The sequence below is a fragment of the Neovison vison genome, chromosome 13, assembly GCF_020171115.1.
Source record: "Neovison vison isolate M4711 chromosome 13, ASM_NN_V1, whole genome shotgun sequence".
Lineage (NCBI taxonomy): Eukaryota > Metazoa > Chordata > Mammalia > Carnivora > Mustelidae > Neogale > Neogale vison.
The window spans coordinates 35,785,168-35,810,381 of record NC_058103.1 but is presented as its reverse complement, the minus strand read 5'-3'; the positions used below and the strand labels follow the sequence as shown (position 1 = coordinate 35,810,381).

The 25,214-nt window shown below is 45.0% G+C and overlaps 1 protein-coding gene across 5 annotated transcripts; it reads right to left on the bottom strand.

Moving 5' to 3' along the window:
- Positions 1-216: 216 nt before the first annotated feature.
- Positions 217-24,706, bottom strand: MAX (MYC associated factor X). 5 transcript variants are annotated; one of them, XM_044229983.1, is made up of 5 exons: positions 24,477-24,704; positions 23,707-23,733; positions 16,226-16,333; positions 2,993-3,116; positions 1,459-1,733 (listed from the first exon to the last, which is right to left on the bottom strand). In XM_044229983.1, exons 1-5 carry the CDS (start codon positions 24,510-24,512, stop codon positions 1,546-1,548), a joined length of 483 nt encoding a protein of 160 aa, XP_044085918.1. In that variant the 5' UTR covers positions 24,513-24,704; the 3' UTR covers positions 1,459-1,545. The 5 variants fall into 5 exon arrangements, with proteins under 5 accessions (XP_044085917.1, XP_044085919.1, XP_044085918.1 ...); XM_044229982.1 differs by lacking the exon at positions 2,993-3,116 and having other exon boundaries at positions 217-1,733; positions 24,477-24,706; XM_044229985.1 differs by lacking the exon at positions 23,707-23,733.
- Between the last annotated feature and the right edge of the window lie 508 nt (positions 24,707-25,214).

Sequence of the window (25,214 nt, the reverse complement as noted above, 5' to 3'; positions counted from 1 at the left end):
CACCACCACTGGCTTACCTATCCCCTGGTCTGCCCAGCTGAGCTGAGCCCTTACAACAAGGGGTTTGCTGTGACTTCCAGGAGCTCCAGATTCTGCAAGCCCACGTAAGTGACCTCTGCCCTTCTCTCAGCTTTCCCCACGGGCCCCATGGCCTCCAGAGGGCCCCTCCCTTAACCATCTTGGCCTCTGCACGGGCAAGAAGACACCACCACCAAGAAGGATAAAATAAGTTTTTATTTATAGTCTTATAGTAAAGGGGAAAGCCTTAACTTGCAAGACAATTCTTGGGCAGTATGTACAACATACTTTTTATTTCCATGGAATGGAATCAAACACAGACTGAGACTACAGAGTACACACTAGAAATCAGCAAATGCCAGGAACGGAGTAGGAAAAAGACAAAGAAATGAGGCCTAAACACACAAAACCCTTCACTGGGATCTGCTGACCGCAGCCAGGACCAGGGCTGGATCACACGATGGGAACAGGTTCCAGGACAGGTGGAACGGGAGTAGGGTGAGGGCAGGGAAGGGTCCGCACTGGGGGGCAGGTTTAGTACCAGGTAAATTGCTCTTGGTATTTACATACAAAATCAGTTGGCTCTATTTCTTAGAAATACACACGGAAAGAAAGGAAGATTTGATCATTACTTTATGAATCTGTCGTTTTGCAATACCGACATCATCAGAAATAAGGACAATTCACTCAGATTCAAATTTCAGTAGCAGGAAATAAATATCAAAACGTCATCACTGGCCCTCAATACAAAACCTCTCCCCGACCCGATCCTCCCTCCTTGTCCCACCCCCTACCACCCCATGGCGGCTACCACTTCACTGCTGCCTGCTGTCCCCCACACATACCACACGGGTGTCACACGGCCCTCCCTAAGGCTGGCTGAGAGAGGCAGGAGCGAAACAGGCCAAAGATGGGGCTGCAACTCTGTCCCCACTTGTTTTTATACCACAGACTTCTTCAAGGATCTAGTCTTTTAACAGAAGCGATAAATAGCTTTTTAGAAAAAAAAAAAAAAATCCTTAAAAAGAAGGGGGATCAATTCTGATTACTCCAAACCGGTCATCTTCTTAAAGTAGAGCAGTCCACAGATTCACAAAGTCTATCAAACGGAGGTGAGGGCGGCCTGGGAGGGGCAGGAGTCCTCCGGGCAAGTGCCCGGCAGGGCTGGAGGAGCTGGTGGCCGGTCAGGACATCATGTGCTCAGAGGTCCGGCCGGCCGTCTGTCCTCCATAGAAAAAGCTGCCAAGTTGGGGTGTTTTGGTTTAAAAATTCCTGGTGGGTACAGGGAATCCCTGAAGGGAAACGTTTAAAAAAAAAAATGTGGAAATGGGGAAGGAGAACGAGAGCTGTTGTCCAAGAGCTTCTACATAAAAATAAAATTAAAAAAAAAAAAAAAAAAAAGAGAGAGAGAGAAAGAGGGAAAAAAAAAGTCTCTTAAATGGTTGTGAGGGTTCTAGGGATGAACTGAAAGAAGGAGGGACGATGGAGGAGACAGACAGTTTGTATTGCTGGCCTGCCCCGCGGAGCTTAGCTGGCCTCCATCCGGAGCTTCTTCCTGCTTTGGGGCTCTTCGGGCTCCGACTCCGAGCTGGAGTCCGAGCCTCCATCGAAGGCAGAGATGGTGCTGCCCTTGGCGTTGGTGTAGAGGCTGTTGTCTGAGGAGGGGTAGTTGGTCTGCAGTTGGGCACTCGACCTCGCCTTCTCCAGTGCACGGACTGAAAGGCAACCAAGCGAGCGGGTTACAGCCTTCTGGAGACTGGGGGAGTGACCAAGTCTCAGCTCAGGGTCCAGCCTGTTCTTCCGAAGGGCTTGCCGGCCCCCGAGGCTCAGGGTGGCTCAGAAGTAACACCCTTCTGGTAGCTGTTCCACCCACAGGCTTCATTGCCCTTCTCCTTTCCCAGCCAGACCCGGGGGCCCAGTGGACATGGCCAGCCACTCCGCAATGCCACCCAACCCTAAAGAGAAGGCTTGTGATGTCACCGTCCTGCCATGGAAGCCGAGCGTAGAGACAGGAGCATAAGCTCCCTGTGGGACCCAGCAATGCAATGACAGAGGAGAAGCTGGCCTGGCCATGCCAGGCTCCACAAAGGTGTGAAGGCCACACAACAGCAGGAAAGGATGACATAGGATGTGTCAGCCAAAGAAAAGGCTTGGCTTAGCTCTCTTGTACAAGATCCACTTGGAAAGACAAGCTGGACACTTGGAAGCAAGTCACCAATACACACGGAATACCTGGGCCTTTTGACACGTAGCCCCTACATGCAGGCTGCTCGGCCCAGTAACCAACCCGCTGCCGCCTCCCACTGCCCGTCCCTTGGGGTTCAGCTCATCTGGAGCCTGGAAGGTCAACCCATTTATTTTATCTTATTTTATTTTATTTTATTTGAGGTGTTCTAACCCAGGTGGTTACTTGCATTTCCTTTTACTTGCATCTTCCATGAGGGAGGAAGAGAAGTGAATTCCCCAGGAACAAAGAACTTGATCAGCTCTCGCTTTCCCCTGTGGTTGTAGGAAAAGGCGGGTGTGAGCATTGGAGAACAGCATGGGCCTGGCCCATAGGCTGCCCTGATTGGACTACCATTGACAATGGGGAGGGCTCACTGTCCCTGAACACCTGGAGTTTCTGGTACTTACACAGCACACTCCAATCCAAGGACCTCAAAGCTCTTTTGAGACACCTGATGCCAGGTGTGACCCCTACTGCAGGCAGAGCACCTGAGCCCCAGGAAGGGGAGAGATCAGGTCAGAAAAAGTCTTCAAACATCCAACCCCTGGACTCCACTGTTCCCTCACTGGCGGCTCAGGTCCTGCCTCAGGATGGTTCTAACACTCGACTATTCAGCCCAAGAAGCAGGCCGCAGCTGCTTATGAGCACGCGCTCTGTAACTGGTTCTGACTCTGCAGGCCCAGGTGCGAAGCGCTGACCTGGCCGGAGCATAGCAGGGCCAGTGGCCCCACCAGCTCAGGGGCTCACCTTGCTGCTCCAGGAGAGCATTCTGCCGCTTGAGGTCATCAATATCTTGCTGGTGTGTGTGGTTTTTCCTTCGCATATACTGGATATACTCTGTGGCTTTGTCTAGGATTTGGGCCCGGGATGCCTGTTGCAATAGGAGAAAAAGCAAAGGGAACAAAATAAAGACCTAGTCCAAGCAGTGAGGAAACCACGCCTTTCTGTGAGAGCACACAGGGGAATGGCAGCAGGAGGGTGAGGCGGGACAGGGCTGCGGCGGCGCCAGGAACTGCTGCGGAAGAGCCTGCTCTGCGCCAGGCAAGGTGTTGAGCCCCGTGTGTGGCTTACCTCGCAGCAGCGCTCTCTGGGAGGCAGCTCCACCAGGAACCCGAGGCTCAGAGAACTTTACTGGTTTATTCAAAGTCACCAGCTAGATAGTGGCAGAGCCTGGATTCAAACTCGGATCCATCTGACTTCTGAACTTGAACTCCTCCCATCCCCTCTGGGGTTCTTTAGGCTGCTTTCAAGTCTTCAGCCTGGCTACGTCTGAAAACATTAAAATACTACTTAACTGAGAGCTGACGCTACCCGCTCTCTACTAGGGAGTGATAGGAGCAGCTGGGCCAGAAAAACAAAAGCAAGACCTCGGGGGGATCGAGCTCAGAACTGGAGTAGGTGTAAAGCTTTTCATCCAGGTCCCTTGATTTCAGAAACACCCTGGCTGTGTTAACTATTTCCAGCTGAGCCATGCTGCTGTGTCATTATTTCAGCCTTCCTGGCTGAAGAGACTTAGTGAAAGCTGTCCGAGCTTGATGTCAACACAGGAAGGGCAGGAGATTGGGCCATTTCAGGAAGCAGCCACACCTTGACCACGGCCACGGGCAGCCTAGGCACTGCTCTGTTAGAGGAACAGGCTGACAAGCCATGAAAATGGATGTCGGATTATTTGGCCCCTGGAGGACCAACATGCCTAAAAGAGTCCCTCCAGGTTGCAAACAAGGCCAGAGCTACTCATGGCCAGCGGTTAACCAGCCAAACTAGTAGAATGGCACAAAGCCCAGAGGACCGACACCCAAGGCAGGGTATTCTAGAAGCTGAGTGTGTAGCACAGCTTCTCACTCAGGGTAGGGCAGTACTGGACAGTTCTGTGTTACAATCCTAGTGGGTTCTAAACAACCCAGACACAACAGGGGAAAATGGCAAAGAAAACATCTACATTCAGGATAGCAAAACTTGTATCCACTTGTATTAAATCCTGACAATCTCAACTTATATACCTCAGGCTAGGCTGCAGATCAGAGAACTCTGCAAGGCTTGGATTTATTCACCAGTCCTCACAAGGACTTTTCACTTATAGCACACTTAAGGCAATTTCCTCAAAAGGAAACTGTTCATATTTAACCATTTTTATCTGCTGCAAATTATGTGCAAGGTACTGAGCAGACACTGTGGAGAAACCAAACGTATTAGTCATGGCTTCTTTGGCCCAGAAGCTAGCTTACTATCCAGCTGAAGAGATAAATATATCTATACACAGACAAATCACAGGGCAGCACCGACAAGTGTGGCCACAGGAAAGATGGCTTCTGGCTGGAGCCATTACCTACTGTGTGTCAGGCAATGGCCTTGGTTCTCTGTGTGTGTGCATACTTGCACACACACACACACGCATGTACACACATTACACTGAGGTGACATCTGTGGCAAAGGGTCACTCTGGGCAGGGAGAGTAGCACAGCAGGGGTACGAGAGTGGAGACTACGCTAGGTGTGTTTCTGGAGTCAGTCAGCTTTTGTAGGAAGAATCAGAGTACCTAGCAACGGGGGCTTGCAAGGCTGCTTCAGATGCTGTTTTCAATTTCTGCTGAAGGAACTTATTAGGATATAATTACTAAGGGATAAGATGAAAAAAGGGACACATAATTAGAAAGGACTAATTAAAATACTCTGCTTCTCCGGATACTAGAGATGGGATTTACAAGAAGTTCTGGAGGATTGGTGGCAGAGTGGCAAGGAAGAGTTCAGGACCCCAAAAGACAGGGCATTCTGGACTCTCTGACCACAGACCTAAATTTTTTCTCCATGGCTATTTATTTGACCAGAAATTCTCTCAGACCCCACACAGCCCTCCAAATTCTATGCACACGATCAATGATCTAGTTGCTATGAATATTTCCATCCTAGTCTTTCTTAACGTTTGTCTATTTTTTTCAACCAACAGTTCCCAGAAAGCAACACTAGCTCTTATTTAACGACTCATTTGCAGCTGGGACAAGGGAAAAAACGCAAGACTGCAAATATTCAGTGATGATTCTTCCTAACGAAGGACCACACTGAGGAGCAACCCAAGTGCTGCCAGTTTCTTCTTCACATAGTTAATACATGAAACCATGACGTCTAGTGAGCAGTAAGCATAGCACAACAAACCAAAGAGGGGAAAAGATCCTGTCAGTGATCTGCCCATTTCAGGGCAGTTTTCAGATGAAGTTAAAATTCATAGATGCTCAGAACACAGAGGCCCGTGAAGAAGGCTGGATGGGTATAAACCCAGCACAGGGCCTCCAGAAGGCTCAGCACAGCCCTTCCTCCATCCCCTGCAGAGAGCAAAACATCCCAGGTCACCCCTTAGCAAGTCCAAAAGAATGGTTCAATTAACTTTATTTTACCCAGAGTACTAAGTAAAATCCAACCAGTAAAAAAATTAAAGCACAGGGCGCCTGGGTGGCTCAGTGGGTTAAGCCGCTGCCTTCGGCTCAGGTCATGATCTCAGGGTCTTGGGATCGAGCCCCGCATCGGGCTCTCTGCTTGACAGGGAGCCTGCTTCCTCCTCTCTCTCTCTGCCTGCCTCTCTGCCTATTTGTGATCTCTCTCTGTCAAATAAATAAAAAATATTTAAAAAAAAAAAAAATTAAAGCACAAAATATAAAATTCTCCCAAAATCACATGCATGTCTAGTCTAGGGATGGGGGTGAAAGCAAACTATTGAAACCAGAAAATGCCAGACATCTAAAATCCTTTCTTCCTGGCTTTCCAAACCATGAGATCATGTGTCCAGCCACAGGAGTAGGGTGGGGGCAGGCCCTTCCGTGTCTTTAGGAGTCTCTACTATGTGAACAGTAAACAAGAAACAGACAACAACCTCGGGCTTTATGGTTCAGACTGTGGAGTGGCTCCAGACTTTATAGCATGGACTATGGAATGGCCTGGGCTTTTGGTTTCTGTTTTCTGAAATGCACTGTTGGCTGAGTCAGCAATCTGTGTGTGTGTGTATGTGACCGAGCTGATAGGACTTGTGGTAAGTCAATGTGTCCATGTATGGACTGTTGCCTTTGGATACTAAGTATAGACACGGATAATTTTTTTTCCTGCTAGTTTTTAAAATCAGGAGGCACTAATTCTGATTTTAATTTTCTGAGCAGAAATTGACACAGCCATGAACCAGCACACACTGTGGCTGAGGGGACTAAAGAGGTACTGGGCCTGTTACATAGCAGCAGCATGAGTTAATGCAAAATGGCTCTTCAGGCTCCTCCTCCACCTCTGGGAGCCATGCAGAAGTTCCCTGAAAGCCATGGCCACATTACGGCAATACAGATGACGATGACGACAGTGATGGCAACAGCTAAAACCTACTGGGTACTTATTAACTAACTTGCTTACTAGTAGGCGGGACAGTCAGGATTTGAACCCAGGCCTCCAGGATACTTCTACTTTGGGGGCACAGAGGAAGCTGTGGAAAAGACCAACAGAAATGCACTGACGGCACTGATGCCGTTGTCAGAGAGAGGAGAGTCTGAGCAGGAGGGAAAGGGATTCATCTACAAGATGTCAATAAAGACCCAGGAGAGGATGGTTTCCTTGGAATAGTCAGAGTTGAGGTAAATCATCCTTGCACAGGTAAAGAGCATAGGGATAAGCTGAAGCTGAAGACTAGTTTTTTAGAATTAGGCTGAAAAAGTGAGCAATGAGAAAAAAGTAGCTTGTAATAATAGGAGCTGTTGAAGGAAGACTTTTTTTTTTTTCTTTTTTCTTTTCTTTTTTAAGGATTTTATTTATTTATCAGAGAGAGGGAGAGAGAGTGAGCACAGGCAGACAGAATGGCAGGCAGAGGGAGAAGCAGGCTCCCTGCGGAGCAAGGAGCCCGATGTGGGACTCGATCCCAGGACGCTGGGATCATGACCTGAGCCGAAGGCAGCTGCTTAACCAACTGAGCCACCTAGGCATCCCTTTTTTTTTTTTTCTTTTAAAGACAGGTGCAAACGAAACAGGTTTCTAGCAGAGAAGCAGCAAACAGAAAAAGCCTGAGGATATGAGACAGCATGGGAGAATGGACTGAACCTAGCCCCAAGGGAAGGGAGATGCCAGCTCCCAACAGTACTGTTGTCTTCATTACCTAACAAGGGCACAGCCAAAATGGACATAGGAGAAGACCTGGGGTGGCTTTTGCTGAGGTGCCCAGCAGGTTCCTATCCCATCTTGGGCTTGTGCCACTGCTACCGGCCTACTGGCATCTCTGCCCACAGCCACAAAGAGAGGCAAGTGCCAACCCAGCCTTCCGTGGCGCCCAGTTGAATGGAACTGAGCTTGGGAACACAGGGCACCCACCTCATGTGCTGCAGCAAGAAACAATGACATAGTCCACAAAAAGACCCAAACCCAAGAGTATGATTCTAATTAGAACTTTTTTAAGGCCCCAAAGGAATCTTGAAGTAGTTAATACTGATGTTAGGATGAAATCCAAGGTTACTAAGCCCCACTTTAAGGCAGCAGCTCTCACAATTTTTTATATAAGGCAAGAGATCCACATGTTTCTGGAGATGTAAATCTTATTACAGTATTCTGGATTTGTGTAAAAACCCACGTTGTTTTAGAAAGCAGGGGGAGAGAGGTGAGGAAGAGAAGAATAGTGCCAGAATGTTCACAATCTGAACCACCGCAGTTCCCTAGACTCCTAACCCTGACTCAAGAAGTAATTACCTTGGTCCTATTTCAGTTTTCCTCCTTACTGTCAAAACCAGTTCTTACCAAGCTGTTACCACCGCCTTGTTCCCCCAAGAACCAAAACGCCATATTCTGGGGAATGAAAACAGAATGCTGCCTGCCTCACTAACTGATATCTGTTTTGTACTACATATTTTAAGGAAACATAAAACCATTATTTTCTGAAATCTGCAAAAGCTTTTATACACATTAAGGTAAAGAGAAAGGTAGGCCAAAGCTGACATACATTTCCATTCGAATAAACCATCTTCTGATAATAAAAATTAAAGGATTTGCATAATAAATCTGGGTTTACATTAAAGTAGTTCATTCCAAACTGGAAACCCCATCAACGCCAATAAGGTAGGCTGGAAGGCTGTGGGGTCAGAACCAGCCCAATGTGGCCCCTGTAAGCTTCCCGCTGGCAGGCCCTCCCCAGTCCGAAGGACCATTTTATTGATTACTACAGGCAGGTAGTCCTCATGCTCTTTAAGGGGCTTAAGCCAGGAGTCAGACATTTAAGGGTCAACACAGATCATGTTTCTCAAACCTTGCATTCTCTAGTCATTTGCTCTAGGCAGTCTGAAATGAAGTTGTGACACTTATTAATGAAGGACAGAGGCACACAGTTCCCCAAAGAGGACATGCAACTAGGCAATAGATATGTGGAAAAAGATTTAATCTCACCAGTAACACACAAAATACAAAATTAATTACTACCTTTTGCCTACTAAAAATTCCAGTAATGGTAAAATTGGAGCTCTTAGGACACTGTCAAGACTAGTCATTACAAATATCAAATGACTTCACTCATAACATGGAAATTTAGGAAACAGAACAGAGGATCACAGAGGAAGGGAGAGAAAAATAAGACGAAATCAGAGAGACAAACCATGAGAGACTCATAACTATAGGGAACAAACTGAGGGTTGCTGGAGGGGATGGGGTAATAGGGTGATGGGCATTAAGGAGGGCACATGATGTGATGAGCACTGGGTGTTATTTGCAAGTGATGAACCACTGAACTCTACCTCTGAAACTAATAATACACTAGATGTTAATTGATTTTCAAAAAAGGACCAGTCTTTAGCATTTGCTTTACAAAATAAGAAATGGAAGAATGAAGACATGAAAACAATCCTCTTGGAAAGCATTTTGTCAACACAAAGCAAAAACCAGATGTTCTTACCTAGCAACCCAACTTCTAGGAATCTATTGTACAAAAACTATCACCTACACCAAAATGGTCATCACTACATTTCTTCTACAATTAAAATCTGGGAAACAACGTAACTGGCCAACAGAAACATGCCTAATAACAATATGAACACTATCATTTGTACAAAAGGCATCTTCTGTGATAACAAGTTGTAACATCTCATCCATGTAAAGCATGTATACAAAGAAATCCAAAGGGAATATACAGATTGATAATACCATCATTTCCTTGCTTCTTAGATTCCATCCATTATTTCATGAATTTAGCAACAGCAGCTTTTTCGGGGAGGAAGAAATGGAGGCAAGTTTCTTTTGGCACTCACTGTAAGACAGCACCCGATTTTAGTCATATTAACATGAGGTGTGGAATGGGGGAGAAACATCTGAATTGCACTGTTGACCAAATGGCTAATAAGCACTTGAAATGGGACTAGACTGACTTAAGCTGTGCTATTAAGTACACAATACATGGGATTTCATTGAAGTCATACTTATTTTTGCATATTAGGTTAAATAAAATATATTATTAGAATTTACCTCATCTGTTATTTTACTTTTTTTTACTATGTCAACTAGAAAATTTAAAACGCATTTGTGGCTCACTTTAAATATGTACAGGGCAACACATCTCCAAATCTTAGAATAAAGGAAAGGCTACAGTTGTGTTAGAGAAAGGGGGTACTGTTTTCTTCTTCCTATTTTCCTAAAATTTTTGCAATTTTGCTACAAGGGAAAAAGCAAAAGAAATGCTGAAGGGAGCGCCTAGGAAACAATCCGGCACCCTTCCAAATTTCAATATGGAAAAGCCTCCTGGCTCTCTAGTCCTCCCCACAGGAGTGAGCCCTTCCTTGCTCTGCACTGCAGACTTCCAGCAGAGTGGGACAAGGCTTCTGTCCTCAATAAGTGTACCCTTCAGTCAGGTGGTAAGATTGTCACAGAGGGAAGGGACACATAGGAGAGGCCCCATGGAGTCCATGCCCGCTGGAGCTGATGGGAGAACAATACTGTGGGGTTCTCTGGGTGGTTCACTGCTTGATATGAGCCTTGAAGGCAGGCAGGAAGAGACAGACTGGCAGGGGAGGTCCGGGCACCGAGAAACATGGGAGGTGCTCCAGCAGCAAAGGGTAGCACAGGCTGGAGGGCCCTCTTGGTGGGTCTCTTCACTGTGAAACCCTGATGTCCTTTGGGTGTTTAAGGCTGAAGCTGGACCTTGAGAAGAGGAAGGAACTTTGATAAATGACACTCCTGGGGAAGCAGAGGGGGTGTACACCACTCCACAATAAGGGAAGGAGGAGAAAAAAGCAGGAAGGCAAGGTGGGTACCTTATTTAGAGAACACAGAACACCAGTTTTTACCATGTTGGGCACTGAAAACCTTTTCAGTAGCACATAAATACAGTTTACAAAGAATTCAATAAATCAATACGTTCACAGTTGCTGAGCCCAGGGCTGAATGAAACTTGGGCAACTATGGACAACAAATTTAAGGTAGAAAATTACATTTTTGAAAAAATTACTTTTTTAAAGGTTTATTTATTTTCAGAAACCGCAAGCAAGCGAGTGTGAGCGCACACGTGCATGCATGAGTGGGAGGCAGAGATGGAGAGGGGATCTCAGGCAGACTCTGCAGTGAGCATGAACCCCGACACAGGGCTCAATCCCACAACACTGAGATCATAACCTGAGCCCAAACCGAGAGTTTTATGGACTGTTTTAAGAGCTGGACACCTAACTGTGCCACCCAGATGCTCCAATGAAAAAATTAATTTTGAAGAAAATAACTGCCTGGGTTGGAGTCTGGCCAGGAAATAACCTTAATGAGTAATGAGGTGAAAAGGTCAGCACTGTGGTTTACATTTTATTTAAAAGATAATCCCTTCAACAGCCTCTATATGACACAGAAGCATGCTGCTGAATGAACAGCATGCCTTAAAAGGTGCCCACCAGGACGATCCTCTGCCAGGATAACGTGGTTGGGGGGCCGGGGTCTTCTAACCTTCAGTCAGTAAGTACTCACTGCACCTACTCATTGCACCCTAGTGTGCCAGGCACTGAGGGAAGAAAATAGGACCAAAAGACGTCTTCCCTGCCTTCACGGTGCAATATGGCAGATGGGCAGACAGTCACCAAGTAACCATACAAACATATGTAGAATTACAACTGGGATAAGTGCCCCAGTCACAGTTCTGAGTGAGTTTAACAGGAGAGTGACCTTTAGCTGTAAGAACTGTCAGGTTCCCTGGTATAAGGGAGCTATTTGGTTTCAACACCTTAACATGTTAAGAAAAGCAGGCTTTAACAGAAACGAAACAGATTAGCTCAGTATTTTAACCTCTTATTTAATGCTCAGCATGTTATCTTATTATTGCTAAGTGGTATAATCCTCTCTCCCAACAAGAGAACAAGACCCTCAAGAGGAGACTCTGTCTATATTATACCTTTTAGACCTCTACAGTGCTCAACATGGCTCTTGGGTCTCAATTAAACAGGCGTACACAACCGTATCGGCTGTTGCTGTTTAGTTCCAGGATGGAGTAAGCCCGTGCTTTCCTCTGGTGCTCTCACGCCTCAGCTATGTACTGAGAACTATCATGTGCCAGAGTCTTTAGCAGAAGCTGAGCAGTGCCCTCCTGTTTTCACCCAAAAGGAAGGAATTCTGAACTTAATGCTCACTAGAAGACATCCTGATTTTATTTTCATCTTAGGTAATACTATTTTTTATTATCTGAAAAAAAAATTTTTTAAGCATTTTATTTATTTATTTGGTGCAGAGACAGAGCGAGCGAGCACAAGCAGGCGGAGCAGCAGGCAGAGGGAGAGGGAGAAGCAGGATCCCTGCCGAGAAGGGAGCCCGATGCGGGGCTCGATCCCAAGACCTTGCCATCATGACTTAACTGCTTACCTGACCGAGCCACTCAGGCACCCATATATTATTTCTTTTTAACACAGCTCTATCCAGAAAGGAGAAATCCAGAGCACAACTGCCTGAGAGAGCAATTAACTATTAAGATAAACAGGCATTTAGGAAGAGACTTAAAAGAAATTTCTCTAAACCACTGTACACCTGCAAATGGCAATGTTTTATCACTAAAGTCAACCATGTCAAGGAGACAGTGAAACTGGATGCTAGGTATGGAGCAGGGGGCAGAATCACTTCCCCATGTAAAGGCAAACTGATGGGCTGGTCACCGAGGTCTTGAACCCGAAAAAACAGGATGAGGTCAGTGCCAGCAAGCCACGGGCAACACTTCCTAGCACCCAACCTAACACCCTTAAAACAAATAATAATTCTGTTAAAAAAAAAAAAAGGAAAAAGTAATGTCTTCCTTTTTAAAGATGTTATTTATTTGAGAGAGAGAGAATGAGCAGGGGAGCTGCAGAGGGAGAGGGAGAAGCAGGCTCCTCACTGAGCAGGGAACCTGATGTGGGGCTGGATCCCAGGACCCCAGGATCATGACCTGAGCCAAAGGCAGATGCTTAACCAACTGAGCCACCCAGGCACCTTTAGAACAGTTGTCCTTGCCCTCACATCCCTTTCTCTGGTTGAGTGGCTGATAGTACTATTTCCATCCCATCTTTCCCCATGGGATGTCCAGTGGAAGAACTACACCAAAAATAAGAGACTCAAACAATAGAGTTCAAGGGTCTTCTTGCTAACACTGGGACCTATGGCAAAACCCAAATGGACCACTAGCTGTAATGGCTGTTTTCTCAGAGGAGCTATGAGGACTCAGAAAAATTTACAGATTTTAGTGATCTTCAACTGTCCGTACTTTCGTGTCACCTACATAGGCCACTTCAGGAGACAGTGTTCTAGTAAAAATAGCCCGGGTATGACATACTGCCAAGATTACCAGCTCTACCTAGGAGGAGCTCCCAATATAAAGATAAAAGTATTTAAGTAAGATTTATTCAAATATCCTCAAGTTGTTTACCCCTCTAGTGTGGCAGAAAGACTGACCTCAGCAATCAGCAGTCCTAAGTTCTAGTCCCTGTCCAGCTACAGATGGGGATCATGACCTCAAGCTCACTTCCTCATCTCTGATACAGTAATGATGATCGGAACAGCAGTAATAGCCAATGTTCAATTCTATTAGTATAAAACCTCACAGAACCACTGCGTTTACTTTTATGTTGCAACAGAGATGTTGGTTATTACTGATTTTTTTTTCTTAACTTATGCAAAAGGTGACCACTTTTTATAACATTTATGTTATAATAAAAATAAAACAGAGGATAGAATCTGGGTCTCACATTTAAAGCTATTTTTTTATACAAGTATCCCTCACTCTTGGGTTAGGATCCAATTCACTCAGTATTGGGTTTCAGTTTAAAAATCAAAAAACTTGGGCTATGTATGATAGGTAATTCAAATATTAAGGAAGAAGTCACCTGGAGCTTAAAAGATGCCCAAATCAAGAGACTGGATAGGTTTCCTGCAAGAATTGGATCTGAGCTCCCCCAAACTCATGATAATTTACATAATGTTGCAACCTTAATTACTGCAATACAAATCAAGAATTAGCCAATTTCCTTTGGTTCAAATATCATATTTTTAAAAAATTACAACATTTAGTGAGCACTGGTTAGACTGAGAGACAAAGTATTCTTTCTGTTAGACTCCCCCCAGCATCTGTGAAACAATGCTGGCAGACAGGGAAAATCATGCAGATGGTGGAATTTGGGTGGGAAGGGGATCAGAATGACTTTACTCATGCTTAGTGTGGAATATCTGGATTATAATACAGAATAGGATTCTGAAATCAGAAAGCTACCTGGTCAATTCCCACACTGGGATTTTGTTAATGGGCTCCACATAACCTGGCCCCTTGACTACTTGTCTTTCCTTAGTCTTGCTACTTCTCTGACCTCATTTTCTATGGTCCCTTCACTCACTCCACCCCAGCCACCATGGCCTCTGTTCTTGACAGGCCCAGCAATACTCCCAGGTACCTGCCTTTGGGCTATTATGCTTGCCTTCCTTTGGCCTGGAGTGCTTATGACCAGACAGATGCCTGGTTCTTTCACTTCCTTCAAACCTTTGTTCCAATGATGACTTGCCAGTGAGTTTCCTTGTCTGAACTCTTGAAACTGCAACCCTTCCTTCCCTGTTTAATTTTCTCCATAGCACTTATCTAACAAGCTATGTATATTTTACAGTTATTAGTTCACTTTCTATCCTTTCCTCACCAGAAAAAGAGCTTCTGCTTGTGTGTTTTGTTCTCTGCCGTTTCCCTGCTATCTACAACAGTTCCTGGCATGCAGCAGACCCTCAATAAACATTTGATGAACGAAGTGACTGAATAAATGAATGGGCCACATCAAATGACAACCTATTCAGTTTGTAAGGCTACCAAATTTAAACTAGCAACTTCCTTGAAGAAAAGAGACAATGGGATTTAGGACAGTGTGATTTTAAGGACTTGAAGAAGAGTATTATAGCAGTGCAAAATATGCTGGATAAGGAAAAAGGTCTAGTTGACCTCCTATGACCAGCTTCTCCCGAAGTGTTCTCAAACTTAAAAATGCCTAAGAATCACCTGACTGCTTGTTATAAATATAAATCCCCAGGCCTGCCTCCAGAATGGCAGTCAGCAGTGAATCTGAAGAGAGTGAGCCACAGGCCACCTCTTGGGAAACACTGCCTTAGTGCCACTCCTGGTTAGATGTGAGACTTAAGGGAGCCCTGTCCATTTAGTTCACCAAAACTGTTTTAATTGATACCATAGCATAAGAATAAGCACTGTCTACAGTTCAGACAAGCACAAGAGGTAATCCTTTGCATGTGTGTACTCTGAAAGGATGAGTCTGCCTCTCCATCATAAAGATTTCCTGTGCTGCTTTGAGAGTGTTGTGCCCAGGAATGTTGTTATTCTAGGTAAGCACCTTAGTTCACGGCCACTAAACCAAGTACACAGTAAGTAGACCTAATACATGGCAAATCCTGGTTTTGCAATACTAGGTATTCACTTGGCCTGTTTTGCTTTTTTCATGGAGGTTAGACCTACTCCACGCTTCAGCCACAGAGAAAGCCACACCTTAGATAAGGCATAAAGCACATGACTGACCGGAGTGGCAGTATAAACAAAGTAAAACTATAATGGTTCTAAGTTTGATTATGGATAACCAAACAAACTCAGGACCCCCACCCACAGAGCTAAATCAGGAGAGTCATTCCAAGCATACCTGAGAGTAATGATTTTTCTTAAAATAGTTGCTTTTTAAAATACTGAATCACTGAACAAAAAAACACAGGTCCTCTTTCCAGTCTGCCATTCATACCACTGAATTGCTATGGATAGCAGTGGGCTACATTCTGTGTTAAGGCTATAACTAACTGCACAAACAGATGTTTTCTCCAAATTCCAAGAAGTGACCCTAACCCATAGGCTTTTTACTCAAAGCTTCCAACTTTGTTCTTCAAATGTAGAAACAGCTGGTGCCTACCTCTCCAGGGAAAATATTAGTTTCTGGAAGGCCATCAGTGGGGTGGAGGGAAGCAAAGACCAGTTATTTTTTCCCTCCACTTCATATGAACATTTCTCTTTCCTTAAGTCTTTTGTCCTATAACTTAAAATGCTCTTTATATATGCCTTGAAATAAAAGTTGCTGAAACTGGAAGATCATTGATGTCCAGGTTGGCTCATATACATTCCCCGAGAGATCTCATTTAAAATAAGTACTAAGTTTGAACCATACGAAAGAAATTCTCATAGACGGCTAGGGAATCACTGACTTCAGAAATTCTTCGTGTTACCCCGAACTTTTATGGGCTATTCTCTGTACTGTATAGTTATAATCATTTCTTGAATGAGTAATTTAATATAAATAATTCTTATTTTAAAGGATAACTCTTACTAATGTCTTAGAAGCAGCTACATCACATCTGTCATTTGCTAAGAACAGAGTAGGTGTGCAATACCCCAAAGAATCAAAAATGAAGGAAATCACACAATTGGAATATCTCTGATTCCATTTCTTTCCAGACAGGTGAGTGCCCTGGTACACCCCCCAGCAAGTTTCAAGTTAGTGGTGGCCTTCAGCTTTCTCAATAAACTCACCTTCTCTCCTTGGAGTGATGGGACTGAGTCCCGCAAACTGTGAAAGCTGTCTTTGATGTGGTCCCTACGTTTTCGTTCCAGTGCATTATGATGAGCCCGTTTGTCAGCCTAGAAGAACAGGAAAAAGAGCACATTAGCAATTTCCCTCCTTTTGCTTGCTGTAGGTGGGTGGGGAATAGCCTGGAAGTATATGCTGTCAGCGCTGTCCCTGGCGATTGGGCTGGGAAGGACTTGTCGAGGTGGGCAGTTAGGAGTCTCCAGAATTAGGATCTGCTAAAGGGGGAGAAAGGGGTGAGCAAGGCTTGCGACAGGAACATCCAAAGTAGCTCGATGCATCCAGCTCATGCATAAGTAAAATAAAAGTTATTCACAGGGACAAAGTGTAACTCTCCTGCAACATCAGTCTTCCCCCACAACTTACTTATGTGACAGAATAGCCGCCAGTCCATGGTTGGGAAGTGACGAGGGAAAAGCTCTAGGGGGTCCCTTTATAAAATGTGATCACCCCCACTGTAAAAGATTCTCCATGGGGGGTGCCCAGGAAGGGAGTAAGGTCACTGGTGCAGTGTTTCTTTCCATGTGAAACCCATCACCATGAGTCTGGTCTCTAGCTTGCTAAAAGGGACTAATTTAAGACCCGCTCACCAAATTCTACAATAGAAACTAACTAAAACCTCTAGAAAACCCAGATGCCATGAATCTGAGATTATGACAGAGCTGATAAAGACACCAACCACATTCTGAGTTCCTGTTTTTTAAAGTTTATCCAGGGTGCTATCCTGCCAAGGGCTTCCCCTCACACACGCTGTGCCAGAAAGGTTGTTCTTAGATAGCAAATCATCTGACACCCACATGCTCTGAATAAATTTCCGCAGGCACCTGTGGCAGGTCAAGTTTATTTGGCAGTATCTAAATACCCATGGCCCAAAGTCTTTATCCTGTCCTGCTTAACATCACAAAGAACTATCAGCTGGAGAGGGAAGAAGACTGGCGACAAATCAGAAATGGCAGAATACTCTGGCTTCAGGCAAAAGAGAGCTCTGGAGAGCACTGCAAGAGGGCTTCTGCAGGTCCCGAAAAAAAAGGACATTCCCTCCGAATGGAACACAGATGCTTAACTTAGTCTAAAGCAAGAACTTTTTATCACATCCACACTTTGCGAATTATGGAAAATAATATACTCTGAAAATGTACCCTGAATACACAAGGTTGTACTGGGCTAACCCAGAGAACAGGTCTGTATATGGAAAGTCTGGGTAGTTTTAACCTACCCAAAGCACCAGTAAGTCTAGATATGAAGCAACAAGAGTAAATAACTTGGCTTAGCACAAGAATGCCTCAAATGAATCCTTGTACTAGACAAGATGTACAGACAAAAATCTATAAAGACAAGAGTTGTGGGAATGAAAGGACTTGAAATTCTTTTATCTAACCCTAAGTCTGAGACATTAGAGAGAAAGAGGCGGCTGGGAGCTGCTGTGGTAACTGAAGTCACTTCCCAGTCTCTCAAATAGCTCTGTTGAACTGGACACCTGGTTCCCACAGAGCCCTGACTCTATATAGCATAGTAAGTCATTTTGAGGGCAGATGCGTGGGCACTTCTAAAACCCACCTAATCTTGTTAAGTCTGAATTCGGGGTGGTGTTTGCTGAACTTAATGACACATGGAATTTATGGGGAAACTGAGGTAACAATCAAGTCTGGACACCAGATAAACTGAGGCTATAGGTACCCGGACTGTTCTCACACAGCATAGGACAAGATGCTGATGCCTTCCAATAGCAGTAGGAAATAAGTTGAAGGAATTAAGCATATTTAAGTATCTAGTCCTTTCCTAACTTACTGTCCCCTCTAGTCACCTACATAGGTAAGGTGGGCTGAGCTCTAACCTGGGCTATACCTAAAGCACTGAGAAGGTGGAGATGGCACTGGGCATCTATCTGCCTCTCCATCATTTGCTACAGACTCCCAGAACGGTTTATTTACATGCAAATTAACTGCCCACCTTTGGTCTCCAGCAACAGCCCAAGATATTCGGGTCTACTAAATCACCCTGATTTCTGGCCCTCCTCTCTGCTTAAGAGCTGTACACAGAAGCACTAACAGCAGAGTCACCCACAATTCCTCTTGTTGATACAAATAAAATCCTAATTGTCTGTTCTCTTTCTGGGAGAGTTCTGCAAATCTCAAAAGGTTAGAATCAAGTTGGACTTGGTTTCACTCAGGCCTGTACTAGAGGGGTGGAGCTAGGTATAATCTAACACCAAAATCATCCCCACAATGCACTACCCCCTTCCCATTCACTGAGCCCTGAAAGGACTCAAATGGACAAGTCTTTTGGTTAGAGGATTTTTAAGTGAACTTGGCTGTGGACCATCAGCAGAAATCTTGGCTTCTCATCTGGGGAGCCAGCCAAATTTGAGAAGTTGGCTCAACAAGGAAAGGCAGCAATCCACTGCCTGGTAGAAAGCCTGGGCTGGGGACTGTTGTTCTCGAAGTAGTGGATGGAATTTCTGTGGTGGTTCCAGGCCCAATTTAACTAGCAGAAGAGTAGAATCTTAGACCAATCCCTGCTGCCATGTCCATCCCCAAGCTGCTACTTTTAACCAGAGTCAATTTCAAAGCTCTCAGAGACAATGGCAAGGATATATTTTCTCCTCCCTAGGCCTCATTTGAAAGAGCAAGTTAAAAATATGCAGAACTAATATGCCTAAATCCAGGCAACTCTATACTAAATGATATCTCTAGTGGCTTGAAAGAAGAGACGAAAAACCTTTAAACAAAACTGAGAATTCTGTTCGGGAAACCTTTCCAAACCACAGAGATCCATCCAGCCCAATAATAATACTCCCCTGTCCCCCACTCCACATCATCCAAATGGAGGGCCAGTTGCCAGGCTTATCACTGCTTTGTTAATGGTCTTCACTTGCTGGCAACCCTTTCTGAAAGGGCCAAGATTTCAGAGTTGAGAATGAAAAACAGGGTAAAGACTTCCAGTATAAAGCATCTGAGATCCTCCCACAAACTCAAAACTAGTTTAAAAAGGGGGGGGCGTGGGGGAAGGGTCAAAGAACTGTGTGTCTTAAACAAATAAAGCTCAACTCAGAAATTAGCCAGTTTTCTGTCGCCTGTACTGAGAAAGATATTTGATAATGAAAACAAGTGGTACCAAACAAATTCTAGGAGACAGTAGAGTATTCTTGGGCTGCATAGCAGGCCCCCAAATACCTCCCTCCTTACATCCTATAGGAGCAGTGGCTGGATGCCGCCCCCTTCAGTTTCCTTCAATTTGCAGTTTCAGCCAAAAAACCCTTCCTTCAGGGCATTCCAGGCTAACAGAAATCCTAAAGGGCTGTGTGATACTGAAGAGTGGCTGGCCCACAGATGCTCAACAGGAACTCCAGCACCAAATCGCTTCCAGCTTTGACGTCTCTGCCAAGGTTTTTACTCAGCCTCTCAGTTTTATTTCCACCAAACTTTCCACACTGGCAGCCAGAGTACAAAATCTTCACCTACAATTTGTCCACCTCTGACACTAACAAGCACGTGTATCTTAAGTTTTGTTGTATGTTGAAAGCAAACATTATTTTGTTAGCCAAGAAGTTGCTAAACCAGCAGGAGGTCATTCAAGCTACGGAGGTCTATTCAAAATTGAGGGAAATCTCTTTGAATTATTTCCTTCCAACTTATTGCATAGAGAATGCATCTACATTCAAAGCATTATGTCAGCTAGCAGCCTTGTCTCCTCCAAGTTCTAGGTAGGCAAATAGCATGGGGAAATATTGCTCCATTATTCAAGGATGCACAAGGTTCTCCAGAACAATGCTATTTCTTTCACACTACTTGACATCTAACCCCATCTATAGGGAGAGTCTTCTTAATTCCCATATAAAAAATGCTCAGCCTATACCGAACTGGAGTTGCCCACGAAACATTTACTGTCTTTAAGAATTTCAAAGGTTGCCATTTTAGAGGGGAGTGTTGCTTATTATTAGTAAGCTGTTCTTATTAAACACAAACATGGAAAATATACAAGTTCAAAATTCTCATCAGAAAATATCTACTTATTACTTCTGATAGCAAGCAGATAGGGTAAATAAAGCTGAATTTCTAAGCAACTTAATTCATTTTAATCAACCTGAAAATTGCAACACAAAGTAACAGGCAGCTAGGATGAGAAACTCCAAAGGCCCTTAACAAAAGATATGAATTTCAACTTTCCAGTATCTGTCCTGCTGGAAGCTGACTGCCTGCTATGTATCTCTAACATCTACTAAATACATGTGTTTTTGAGGGTTGGTTTTTTTTTTGGTATGATTTGGTGCCTGAATGAACTTGGGAATGCCTATAAACCAAATATGTTGTCAAACTATAGCCATTTAAGAGAATAAAATTGGCTTGGTCATGAAATTCTAATTCAAAACCAAGCTGTATTCCATGATCAACTATTTCCCAATTATGGCCATCTTGAAAAAGAACTTTAAAACATAAGATTACCCTTTTCTCTAACAAACAGGCATACTTAGGAGGCAAGCCTGCTGTTGCTGCATCGCTGTCAACATTCTGAAGCACACACTGAGTACAGGCAGTGTGCAGCACTTCTGAGATGAGATGCAACGAATTCCAGGTAAAACAGATAATCGTTTCCTGAGTAAATTCCAATCTCAAAGGCGACCAAGCTCACTCCCCTCTGAATGGATTACAATTCCGAAAGAAGCAAAGAGCGCTGAGAAGTTAAAAATATTTCACATGAGGAGGGTCCACAAGTGAAACTGCACCCCCAACAACCTACTTTAACTGCAACACATTCAGCTGGAATGGAGAAGGTGCTGAAAAAGACTTTGGGCTTCTCTCCTAACAAACTGACCCTATGCTTCTCATATACTTTCATTTTCCCCAAACCAAAATAAAACCAAAGGATCACTCCGTATTAAATGTACCTGTCCCAGAAAATGATCTTTAAAATGTAACCTCTTCCCTCCAAAAAACAGTTAAGATAGCATTTAATAATAAAAATATTGTTTGGGATTATTTCCTTCAACAAAGCTTACTGGTCACTGGAAAAGCTGTTTGCCATTTGCACTGAGGCAACAGAAAACAATATTCGTCAAATCAGTTTCACTTTCTGTTATAGTTAGCCTCACTTCCTAACTGTCCTTGCTGAGAATCTTACGTTTCTCACACTTAGCAAGGCTGCGCCTAGTGCAGTGACATTATAAAACACACATGAGGGCCTCTTTTTTCATCAGGACCCATAGAACCTTTTCCAAATAACTTTTTAAAAGTTCTTCTATAGTCCTTAATCCTTGGCTGTTCACAGTCCACATCCTCTTCTGAATTAACACAAGCTTACGAATAGTTTCCCCCAAGTTTTAAAAAATATATTATCTATACTAAGTGGCAGGAAAAAAACTGATGTATTCAGAGGAAAAAAAATCCCAAATCCTTTTTACCCTACTTGTTCACAGTAATTGTTTGATATACTATAAAATTTATCTATTGCTTCTTCTCGCCCTGCTATTGGGATTATTTTGTACCAGAGAGTATTTAAAAGTCTCAGCAAGTAGATGTCTCAAATTAAAAATAGAGGGTCAAAACCACTCTCATTGCCTACCTCCCAAAATCAAAAAACAAAAATCCTAGGCACCTTAACATCAGACTAAAAATATCTAGAAAAAACAATGACATTAGCATTCTAGGAGAGTGGAAACATTTTAATAATTTAATAAAGCAATTCACATCAATACCCAAGTGGATGGATATTTTGAAAAGCGGAAAGCTTTCAAGAACAGTAAGCCAAACTTTCACAAAGAAAACTCTCTCACTGGAAAGCCAATGTAATTCCAAGTCAAATAATGATTCTGCAAAGGAGGCTTAACCAATCCCTGTCCTCCAACCCTGATCAAGCCTTGGGGCACATTTTATAACTGGCGACTTGGGGAAGAAAAAAAGTGTTTTAAATAGACTGGATCCCAAACATGAAACTCCACGTTCACATTATTAAGGATCATAGTGACTAGAAAAAAGAACTGGATTTCCAAATACATGCATAAAGTGTCTGACAATATTTCAAGCAAAAATAAAACAAAACAAACTCTTTTTAGTGACTATCACCCAGAGATACTTTTTAAAACCCTCCGGAACAACTGCATACTCCAGTAAACTCTCAATAAACATTTTTTCTTAATGCCTATCTGCTTGGATAACCTGCAGAATTTACTTGCTCTAATGAAGAGCAGGTACAAGGAAGAGGACGAGCTTTTATCTTGGGATATCACAGGTATCAAAATGGTATCCTGCATATTCTAACAAGTTCCCAAACAACTTGGTTGTCTCCACATTTCCAAAGTCAGAAAAATACATAAAAATCTGGATTTCTAAACTATCTTTAAAAACAGGAAGATCTGGCAACAGTGAGCCCTTACTCCCACATAACAACAACCTACTGGAGTGTAGTGGCTGCCTTTTCAGAAAAGACATGTGCAACCCAGGACTCACCTCTTTACTTTATTCCTGACGATTTTACTGCCTGGGCCCCCCCAGAGGCATCTGAATTTTTGATCCCCACTCTATAAACTTTGTACTATTCCCATCTGTCCAGTTTAGATACGCTGATGTACTTCTCTTCCTCTCTGTGACTCTGATTTGTCTATCCGTTTTTTCTTTCTCTAATCTGTTCATAGAACACCCACAGTACTGTCCCAGACTGGAAAGGCACGAGATTAGTGTCTATCTAAATCCACAGAACCATCTACTGAGAACATTAATATCAAAACCATGAGAAATTACTGATAACACTGTATGGTCTCAGCCACCACTTTTCAGCAAATCTATCTCTGCGATGCCACTTCTCAACAATTTTTCTATATTTTTCATACGTCTCCTTCAAGTCAAATAGTCAGACCAGAACAAGCTGTCCGCGACACTTTCGTATTCAACCTTTGGTTTCTCTACATTTCTAATTTCTGTATTAGAATAACACCAGGTTGTGCTACATTCTATAGGCCTATAGCAGTCACATGACCACATGATGATTTTTTTTTTTTTTTGCATGTGGCTTCAGCGTCGCACAACTATGCATATATGGTTTAGCGCCTGCTTGTTCCAAAGTAAATCTAACTACTTTGCACCGAAATAACACAGTTTACTTCAGAATGACATTTCTCATTTTACACTTACATAGTGACAGCTAGATTCCCCCACCTGGGAACTACAGAACGACCAATTTTTTTTCTGCAAACAGCTCCTTTCACTCACCTACAGTCTCTGAAACTTATCACCTGAGTCTAGAATGAGGAGATTTTGCAAACCCACCCCCCACCCACCTAGAATCCCAGAACAAGGCCCCGCCTCACCTTAGCGGTTAACAGGAGAGTTTACTATAGTATTAAAAATAATAGAACAATCTCTTTTTCTCTCTGACCCCAAAAAGGACTAGAACTGAACGGAAATGAAAATGAAATGGAGAGTAGGAGACGTACCGCAGATTGAAACCTCGGTTGCTCTTCCTGGAATAAGAGAGAAAAAAAAATAGAAAATATAGAAGTTATTTTTACACTTCACATTCAATAATAAGAAAGAAAATGCCGGCGGCGAAGGAAGCGGCGGGTGGGGAGTCAGCCCGACCCCCCTCCCTCCCTCCCCACCCGACGCCCCCTTCCCCCCAGCGGGATCCGGTAGCGGGGCAGGGGGGGTCCCGAGCGCCGCCCCTCCTTCCGGGATCCGACTCCGGCTGGAGGGGGTTCAGAGCACTGTCTCCTCCCCTCGCACCCAGCTCGGGGCATCTGGGCACTCCCATCCCCTCTCTGCCCTCCTTCAACCCCCCCAGGATCCGTGGGTCTCGGGAAGAGGTTGATCGCAGACCGAGGGGGCAGGTCCTGAGCGTCGTCCCTTTCCCGGGGATCCGGACAATGGGATCTCGGGCGCACCCCGTCCCAGTCCCCCCGATCCTGAACAGGACAGGGTGGGAGCCGGAGGCCGCAGCACCTTGCTCCACCGGGAGAGGTGGGGGTCCCAAAGGCCGCGTGTCTCCAACCCCACCTCCAGTCCCAGAAGGCCGCTCCAGCTAGGAGCCCGGAGGAGAGCGAGCTGGGAGCGCGACGGAGGCGGTCCCAGTCGAGGTGGGGGGGGGGCTGGTAAGGGGAAGGAGGAGGCGGCTGCCCGGCCCCCTGCCGCCGTCGCCCCGCTGAAAGCCCTGGCCGCTGTCCCCGCCTGACAACCCGCACGGGAAGGAAGAAGCCCCGGGACTCACGTCGCTCTCCACCTCGATGTCATCGTTATCGCTCATTTCCTACGGCCCAGGGAGCGGCCACTGCAGCGGCGGCGGGGAAGGGGGGAGGGGTGGAGGGGAGGGGGAAGTCACCGACAACAACTAGCCGAGTCCCCCCACACACACACTCACTCACTCACTCACTCGCTCTCTCACTCACACACACACACACACAACACAGGCGAGAACCACCTCCTCACTGCAGCACCGGATCAACGGCGGCACGCACGCCCGGTCGGCCCCCTGCCACGTGACCGGGCCCGTCACGCTGGGGCCGCCGAGACTTGTAGTTGTCGTCCCTTTGACTGACGGCCCAGCTGCCTCCAGAAAAACTACAAATCCCATAAGGAACTGCACACGGTCGTCGCCAGTCCGGGCTGTTGACGGAGTCCAGAGCGCCTGCGTGTCCTGTGAAGGGGGCGGAGAGCGGAGCGGCGCGGTGCCTGCTGGGAGTCGTAGTCCGCAGACCGCGAGTTGTCAGGAGGTTTTCTTCCCGAGGCAGCAGAGGAGGCTGCTGGGAAGACAGGACACGTGGAGGGAGCTGGGGCTCCTGGAGCCCGGCACCGTCCGAGCGCCGGGCGCCTGGCCCAGGGGACAGGGTGGAGGCTCTGGAGGAGTAGCCGACTGCCTAAATAGCGCTGCCTCTCCTTGGCGTGACTGGTTTTACTTTGTTTTCTTGATGCCTGAGTCGCTCTGCATTGCGCCCTGGGGCGGAACCCG